At 33.4% G+C, this 9361-nt stretch overlaps 1 protein-coding gene and 1 pseudogene across 3 annotated transcripts; both read right to left on the bottom strand.

Annotated features, from left to right (window-relative positions):
* Positions 1–271: 271 nt before the first annotated feature.
* Positions 272–5645, bottom strand: LOC150031016 (uncharacterized; annotated as a pseudogene). The gene is made up of 12 exons (XR_016526276.1): positions 3625–5645; positions 2707–2987; positions 2412–2629; positions 2244–2336; positions 2063–2170; positions 1882–1977; positions 1318–1575; positions 1031–1248; positions 787–954; positions 602–706; positions 456–513; positions 272–367 (listed from the first exon to the last, which is right to left on the bottom strand). The product of XR_016526276.1 is annotated as an uncharacterized LOC150031016 (transcript).
* A 669-nt stretch (positions 5646–6314) lies between these two features.
* LOC150031017 (uncharacterized) lies at positions 6315–9354 on the bottom strand. Of its 2 annotated transcripts, none has more exons than XM_090309352.1 (4): positions 9274–9354; positions 8837–8882; positions 8138–8271; positions 6315–7500 (listed from the first exon to the last, which is right to left on the bottom strand). In XM_090309352.1, the coding sequence occupies exons 3-4, from the start codon at positions 8261–8263 to the stop codon at positions 7114–7116; spliced, it is 513 nt and encodes a 170-aa protein (XP_090165478.1). In that variant the 5' UTR covers positions 8264–8271; positions 8837–8882; positions 9274–9354; the 3' UTR covers positions 6315–7113. The 2 variants fall into 2 exon arrangements, with proteins under 2 accessions (XP_090165478.1, XP_090165477.1); XM_090309351.1 differs by having other exon boundaries at positions 8138–8320.
* Positions 9355–9361: the final 7 nt, after the last annotated feature.

Here is a 9361-nt window from a genome sequence, read left to right on the forward strand (position 1 = left end):
ATTCACAAAGATCATGGTTAGATAAATTTACATTCATTCTAAGCTAGCATTTACATTCTATTGAGACAAAAAACAAGAATTACATCCTTACACAAATCGGCCAATAAAACTTGTCCATTGGGTTCGAATTACGTCAATCTCTCCTTGCGTTTATGCATCTTTTGTATTGAACTACAAAAAGGAAAAAAAAAAGAAGATAAATTCAACATTAGTTTACGTCCATTTATTAAATTAAAGCTAGTACTATATAAAAAATAAATAATTTACGTACGAGGCTAGTAATGGGAGTAGTAGGATTATGCCCTACTTCGTGTTTATACTTTTGCACATAGTACCCGCATCCTATAGAATCTAATTGACGAGGGCACTACATATAAAGAAGTTAAAAAAAATTGTTAAATTGTTATAAAGAAGTTGAATGAACATAAATTTTTAAAGAATGAATGCAAATTTACCTTTACAGGTTTTCATTTTGGAGAAGACCGATGGTGTTGGAGATCGTGCTTGGCTTGCCTTGTTTTTCAATCCACTAAATAGTTTAAAAACATTAATTAAACATAAATACTTCAATTAAGAGCTAAGAAAGTTCAATTACACTTACATATTTATAACTCCATGAAAATCCTCTTGAACCTTATTTCAAAGAGAGTCCAAAACATAAACATAATTTTCTTGTAGATTGATTACAATCAATATCCAATGATAACTATAATAAGCAACAATTTTGAAATATTAGTACGTATATAATGAAAATTAAAAATAACTTAAGAACTTGTATCTACTTACCCTGTGTTATATGGAATGAGGACTAATTAGTCTAAATTAGCCAATTCTAGTTGATTGGCTAAATTTCTGGATAAGATATCTTGAGACTTCACGTGTGGTGATATTCTTACTTGATCAATCATAAAAAACTTCTTCGTAATATCGCGACCACATTCATCCCAAAGATACCTAAACAAAGTAAAAGTTATTATTTATGAACATGAAACAAAGTATACATGAGTGAATCTAGATGAGTAATACTTATGCAATGTATGTCCAAATTCACATGTAGCCTATTTCCACCATATTGCAATATTGAATCAGATCATAGCGGCCTAAATAAATAAATTTTTCTCTTCAAAATATATGCTCATCCAAAGTGATACGGATCATGTCTACATCGTTCATGTTATGCATGGAATGCCCGTTCAATAGTTTGATAGTACCATTGGCGTTAGTATATTTAGAGGACTGGCTGAAGCTCTTAATTGGTGAATGGTCCTACTATAACCAAAGTTACAAAAATTCAATGTAGGAAAAATAATAAATAACCAAACTCATACTGAAAAAGAGATATATTTTTTTCTCATCAACCATAACTACAAGTACACGAGGCCATTTTACCAAATTGCCCATTGCTTGCTTTAAGAACTCTATTTTACCCTTCACAGGAATTGGTATACTCAAATCTTCTCCAATGATAATGTCAATCAGAACTTTAACAGTTAAGCATGACACATCATCATCGAATGTTGTGGCTACTGCAACAATATTATCTGCAGTTCCTATAGCCAAGTGGCATGGTATCCTCTTAACAAATTTAAAAGAACTTATGTCATGCATGGTTAAGCACGTATAATATGATTAAAATTTAAAAGTCACAACAAATAAATTACCTCCAAATCTTCTTTAGACATCTTCTCAGTATCTTCTTCTTCAGATGCACTTGGTGCAACACTTCCAACAGATGATTTGGGCTGATGAGATTGTCTGCTGTGAGTTCTTTCTCTTTATGCTTTACCATGTCGAACATTTTTTTTGACTAGAGCCTCCTTTAATTTCTTGGATTATAGAGGACTTTGGTTTTACTAATTTGAAATATTGAGAATGGGAAACAAAATCACCCATTCCTCTAACATGTCCCCAATGTTTTTCCGTACCCAGTGCTTCGGTGAGAACATCTTCACCTTCATGAACTTCAGGCAATTTATCCTATAAAACATATTACATTTTTACACAATATCTATATCATCACAAGTTCCAAACATTATATATGCCATCTTAAACTTTGGCTTACAATCTGATTGGCACATTCTCGAGTAACTTCATCAAAGTCTTCATTATTCTTTCCTTTTTTTGCTTCTTTCCATAAAGTCGCCCGATAAGAAGGGTCATTCGATAGGTTCTACATGAACATACATATTTAATTAGCATAAACATATTAGAATAAAAGATTTAATTTAAGTCGAATAACTCACTAATTCTTGGGCAAGATTTGCATAGCCCTTCCAAGAAATGTGGTGATTATATACACATTTCGTACGTCTTTCTTTTTGAAGACAACTGATTTTCTGTACGACAAATTTATTGAAGTTACTCATCAAAACAATGATATGTTGACATGTAATTTATTGTGAATGACTTACCTCCCATTATTCACTCAATCGTTCATTGACGAATGATGTCCAATGATCTTGCTCTATATGAGAATATTGTTGGGGTGGAAATTGCAAGACTGAGGGTTCATCCTTAAATGGAAGCATGAAATTTTGAGTCAATGTTGTCTTGAAAGTCCGAAACTTCCTAGATGCAGACATTAGTATACAATGTTTGGACTTAGAGTCCACATTGAACGACATCTGTAGAATGAAAAAAGTAGTTAAACAATAAACTAATAAACTACTATGCACATGAATTAAAAGTTTAGAAAATATCCCGTTACACAATAAAAAAGTTTGTCTTTTAAATGGTTTGGAAATTTTTTTCAAGAATCATACGTTATAGGAATTTGTTGTCGAACACAAACTCCTATATAACTCTGCATCTTCTTTGCTCCAGATCCAACCAGTTGTCCATGTTCATTATAATCGATGGTCAACCGTTGCCCGGATGTTTTGTGCCAACTCAGACATTATAATTGGGCCACGTGGTATACTTATTCTGCTATGTTTTTGTGGGATCATATTTCTATCATCATCGCTGCTACTTGTTGAAGTTTCCATGTCAATCTGAAAAAAAAGAAAAATACATTACTCACACAAAAAACATATCATCTTAATATTTAAATACATATAACCATAGTAAATGACATACCATATTTAATACATTATTTATCAACCCATCGACCCTCACAATCATGTCTAATGTATGTGGATGTTGTATCATCAATCTCAATAAATGTATCAACATTGGGCATTCTTTGCATACCTCCATAACCACACTCTTGTAACATATCTCCTATTTCATCTTCATAAAAATCATCCTCAATTGTTCGTTGTGGAGATGTTAAAACAATTGACCAACCCGAATTTTCGGGGTCTTTTACATATAACACTTGTTTTGCTTGGGAGGGTAAAATAAATGGGTCTGATTTATATCCAATACGATTGAGGTCCACAATAGTAAACCCAAACTCGTCTGTTTTGACTCCAGTTCTATTCTCAACCCAATTACATTTGAATAAAATAAATGATAATCCATGATAATCAAGCTCCCATATTTCTTGTATTACACCATAAAAGGTCATATCTGATATGACGGGCCTTTTGTCCTTAGCACTAGAGACTTGCATTGTGGTAGCCATTATACTAACTCCACTATTTTGAACCCTTTTAACATCATTGCGATTCTTTGTATGATAGTAGTAACCATTGACCACGTAACAAGAATATTTTGCCACAGTTGGACAAGGTCCATTAGCTATCCATCTCAAAGAAGACGATATGTAATTTTTGGGAACTTCGAGAGCTAGTGCAACCTACGATATATTTCACACTATTTTAGTAGTTAACATTTAACTATACATCAAATAGTAGTTCTCTAGAGATTACCCATGTGGACAACCACCGACTGAATGTACAATTAGGCTCTTCTTGAAGCCACTTTCTACTTTTATTTTTACTAGAATTGAGCTTAGACAAAATATCCATATGTTGCCTATTATAAATGACAAAGTTAGTAGATTATTGAATAATCAAGTAACCTAAAATGAGAATAATATGGAGATCTACATACTTGACGTAAGAAAGCACATCATTTACATTTCGAATGACATAAAGATGAGCTTGATCCAACTTATCCTTACTCGGTCTGATAAAAGAAGTAGCTGACAATGCTCTATCAATGTTTGAGTTCGCTTTCTTTATTGATGAGTTAAGCCCAATAGAATTACACCAGATATGAATTCAAAACGAAGCTCTATATTCTCTTCGACAATATAATTTTCTTCAAAACATCCTTCTAGTCAATTTCTATTTCGTACATAAGTTTTCAACACTTACATGTATCATTCAAAAGGATACATCCATCTTAAATAAACAGGTCCACAATACTCAACTTCTCTTATGAGATGCACTACAAGGTGTACCATTATTGGGAATAATAATGGTGGAAAATACTTCTCTAAGAGGCATAGAGTGACAACGATATCCTCTTGCATACCCTTTAACTAAGACGAATCGATCGCCTTGCAACATATAGCACTATAGAAGAAGCATAGGTGAGTAATTGCAAATCTTACATGTTTGGGTAAAATATCACGAATGGCTACCGGTAATAATTGTTGCATAAGAATGTGATGGTCATGCGACTTAAGTCCGTAAAGTTTCAAATATGTGAGCGACACTAAACTTTGAATGTTCGATGAATAGCCTTCAGGTACTTTAATTTCTGATAGTATCTTACAAAAACTCAATTTCTCAGCTCGTGTTAATGTATAACATGCGAGAGGTAAAAAGACTTTCTTCTGTCCTACTTGAGGGGGCTAACTCTGATCTAATGTTCAGTTCCATCAGATCTAATCGAGTTTTTATTCTATCCTTCGTTTTACCATGAATATCAAGCAATGTGCCAATAAGATTTGCACGTACATTCTTTTTAATGTGCATCACGTCTAAACAATGTCGCACGTCAAGATACTTCCAGTATTCTAACTCAAAAAGAATAGATTTTTTTTTCCAATAAGTTGAAGGGCTATCTCCACTGTTCTTTTCCTTGATAGTTTTCTTACCAAATGAATATTGATACTTACTTGTTTCTGCAAGAATTTCTTCCCCACTCAATGGCTCTGGAGCAAATTCTAATTCTTATGTACCATTAAAAGTTTCTTTTTTTCCTATATGGATGATGGCGGGGTAGAAACTTGCGATGCCCGAGATATGCCATCTTCTTCCCTTTTGGTAAATAAGTGGATGAAGTATTCTCTTCACAAATTGGACATGCACGATATCCTTTAACCGTACAACCACACAAGTTACCATACGCAGGAAAATCATTAATGGTCCATAATAAAATAGCTTTAAGCATGAAATCTTGTTCTTCATATGCATCGTAACATTCTATCCCATCTTTCCAAAGTTTTTTTAAGTCATCTACTAACGGAGTTAAATAAACATCTATGTCATTTTCCGGTTGTTTAGGACTAGATATTGGTGTAAACATAAAAAATTTTCACTTCATGCACAACCATGGAGGTAGATTGTACGTCACTAACATCACTGGCCAATCACTATATCTACTACTAAGATCTCCATGTGGATTTACCCCATCTGTCGAAAGAGCAAGACGAAGATTTCTAGGTTTTGACCTAAACTCTGGCCATAAATTGTCTACTTTTTTTCCACTTAGGGCATCTTTGGGATGTTTTAATAAACCATCTATTTCTTTTTTTTTTTTTTTTTTTAGCATGCCACCTTAATAAACTTATTTATTCTTTACTTCGAAACACACTTTCAAATCTTGGAATTAGGGGGAAATACCACATTACTTTTGCTGGGATATTCTTACCCTTTCCTTTAAATTTTTTTGAAGCTTCCATCTTAATGTACCACAAATGGGGCATACATTTGCATTAGAGAGTTCTTTTCTGAACAAGCAACAATCATTTCTACATGCATGAATCTTCTCGTACTTCATTTCAAGAGTACCCAACATCTTTTTTGCTTCATAAGTAGAAATTGGAATTTCATTAGGACTAGGTAATATGTCATGAATTAATTCCAACAACTCAGTGAAACTCTTATCGCTCCATCCAAATTTAGCTTTCAAATTATATAACTTTACCAATGTAGATATTTTGGAAAAAGTTTTACAATTTGAGTACAATGGTTTCTTCACATCATCTAATAATTCATCAAAATTATCGGATTTTTCACTAAAATAGTTATTATATGCAACCTCAAACATTCCAATTGTGTCATCAACATCAACATCATCCTCATCAACTTCGCCTGTTTCACTAGTAGACACATTTTCATTGTTTCTCTTAATCGGTAATGATTCACCTTGAAAAATCCATGTCTGATAACTTTGATCTATACCATTAAAAAATAAGTAATCTCTTATTTTGTTCACATTTAGAGTCATTGCATTCACACACTTCAAACATGGACAACTCATGACATTCGGTATATTTGAATGTTGTAGACAATTTTTAATAAACATCTCGACCCATAAACCATACTCAGCTGACATTCTATTCATTTCATCCATGACTTATCCATGATTGTAAAATATACAACTTAATCTACAAAAAAAGAAAAACAATAACAAGGGATAATTTCAAAGCATAAAATTATGATTGTAAAATATGCAACATCAACAAATTTAAAGAAGCTTAATCAATTGAACAAAACATAAAATTAATTTAGCCCATTAAGTAGTGCCATTATGTTTCCTTATTCTCCAAATATCATTAACAAGCTCCACTACCCAACACCATTGTATTTGATTTTCTTCACCACCTTTTCTCTCAAACATAACCAAAAGCATTTCAAATAACTCCTAAGTAACACTTGAACCACACCAATCAATAATCAACAAATTTCAAGACTACCAACCAAGTATATATTCTTCAACTAATTTAATTTCAACATTTCTAAATTTCAATAAGCTTAATCATTAAACTAAAAATAAAATGAATTAAATAACTTTAAATTACTAAACTGAAAATTCATATGAAAATAAAATTATACCTTTCCAAGAAAAACAACTTAAATAACCCACAAACTTGAAGAGATCCAAACCAGAACTCGAAAATTGGAACACCGGCGAGCACCTAACCTTTGCGAATAGAGTTGAGATGGTGGATCTGACAAACGGCGAGCTGACCACGACGACAGTGACCCACCTCTACGACCGGAACAACTGAAAGAAACCTACTGGAAAAATCCCACGAAACCCACTTGACAACCCACCGGAGAACACCCAATCCACCAAAAGAAACCCAACCCATCGGACAACCCACTGGAGAACACCCAACCCACCGAAAGAAACCCAACCCACTGGAGAACACCCACCAAAAGAAACCTGCCGGAGAACACCTAACCGCACAACCAAAACCCACTGACCAGCCAGAGAACACCCAACCCCTGCAACCAGCCGGACAACCAACACAACCCCACCTGAAGCCGGACAACCAACGCAACCCCACCCGAAGCCGGACAACCAACACAACTCCACCAAGCTCAAAGCATCGGTGACGACAACCCCACCTGAAGGCAACGGCCGAGCTGCTAGCTGAGAGAGGAGAGAGTTTGTTTCGGTAAGGTGAGAGCAGCTAGCCGAGGGTTTTCAATTTTGGTAAAGTGAGAGTAGTGCGAGAGCTGAGAGAAGATCACGGGCGAGGGAAATGAAATTTTGATAAAATTAAAAAAATAAAAAAAAATAATGGGATGCCTTTAATCTCGGTTTTAAACCGACATTGTAGGCCATCGTCAATGTCGGTTTAAAACCGACATTAAAGATCCGTTGTTTTTTTTTTTAACCGACATGATACATCCGAGAATACTATTTTCAACCGATATTGAAGTCCAAAATTGTTGTAGTGTGTCAAAAAGAAATTACATCTGACAAGAAAAAACCGTAAAATTATGAAAAACTTGATCCAAAGCGATATAATATAATAAGTGACTAAAAAGGCTAGAAAACTAGGATATCTCAAATTTTGAAAAAGATCATAAATGTATCAATAATTTCAATGAAATGCGAGAGAAACCCTTTTCTTTTCCTATATATATATTTGAAAAACCAGAATCAACCATATATATAAAGCCTGGGGAGAAAACTCTCACAGCAAATAATAATACAAGGACATATGATAAAAGCCCAACGATGTGAAAAACAACCTGTAGCCTCTTTTTAAATGAGTTCACACCTTACAGATATTTGGTGAAGACATGAGCATCAACTTGTTCCGCGGCAAGGAGATATTGAACCAACATTTCTCAAGAAGCACCAAATCACGAACAAAATTAATATTAAGTTCAATATGCTTTGTCATGGAATGCACTGCACTTAAATTACCACGCCATAAGATGGGAGGTTTAGATAAACCAATCTGTCGATCCAATTCTGTGTGTCAAACACCCCATAAATTTATTCATCAATTCAACTCACTAGGTGTGCATGCTCTACACACAGGGTTTCAATCTAGATCTGGCTCGTTTTCCTCCAAAATTTTCATTAATAAGTTCATTAAGGGAAAAAAAATTGTAGTAGGCTCTTTTGTTTCAAATAATATGTGTGATCTCCAGTTTTTAAAGACGGTGTGGTTAAGACATTATTTGTTCTACAAAAAAACATATACATACATTTTTATTTTAGTACAATGAAAGGGTGGGAGATTGAACCTTTAACCTCTAAAATAGAAGGTCATGTCAATTACCATGAATATGATATATATATATATCCAACTTATTTTGGTCCAAGTACTTTATTACCAATTCACATAGGTAATGACTTCATTATCTATCAATATGGTCTAATTAATTGTCACGGTATGTACCACATATATAAATGGTGAATTTATTTGTGGAAAATACTCAATAAAAGTTCAATATTGTAGTAATATTACCTTTGAGGCCTTTGCTCACTTTTCCTTCCTAAGATTCGGCTTCAATCTGTTATAATTTATTTGAAAGATATATAGATATTATGGATACCAGTGATGACTATCACCATAAGTATATATAACATAATGGTAACACTTTCACGACAAATAATTAAGTACTATAAAACAATATTTTTAAAGAATTACAAATATAAAAAATCTATCCGTGATAGACTCTTAATACTAATACAACATAGTATTGATAGACTTCGATACAGTCCGGTCTCTATTTTTGCTAAATAAAAAAATTGTTTTACATTGTGTTATATTTGTTGATATTTTTTTGTTTAAGTATTGCTCTAAAATTATATCAAATAATTATGCAAGTGTGATAATTAGTTTTGCTCAATGAATAGTTACACAAGAACAGCTAAAAAAGAAAAAAGTTGAAGGTGACTGACCTTGATTATTGGGATGATTGAAATTTGACTCTAATTCCTCAACGTGTGAAGAAGAAGCTAAGGGATCACATTGGTTTTCCTCGAAATT

Source organism: Benincasa hispida, unplaced genomic scaffold (assembly GCF_027475165.1).
Source record: "Benincasa hispida cultivar pf3 unplaced genomic scaffold, pf3_genome.v1.1 HicScf1519, whole genome shotgun sequence".
NCBI lineage: Eukaryota > Viridiplantae > Streptophyta > Magnoliopsida > Cucurbitales > Cucurbitaceae > Benincasa > Benincasa hispida.

Bases quoted from the DNA above. Each gene is read 5' to 3' on its own strand.
- LOC150031017 (XM_090309352.1), bottom strand. From the start codon at position 8,263: ATGACAAAGCATATTGAACTTAATATTAATTTTGTTCGTGATTTGGTG. The intron at 7,501-8,137 runs GTGTGAACTCAT...CTCCTCTCTCAG, and splicing joins CTTCACCAAATATCTGTAAG to CTAGCAGCTCGGCCGTTGCC.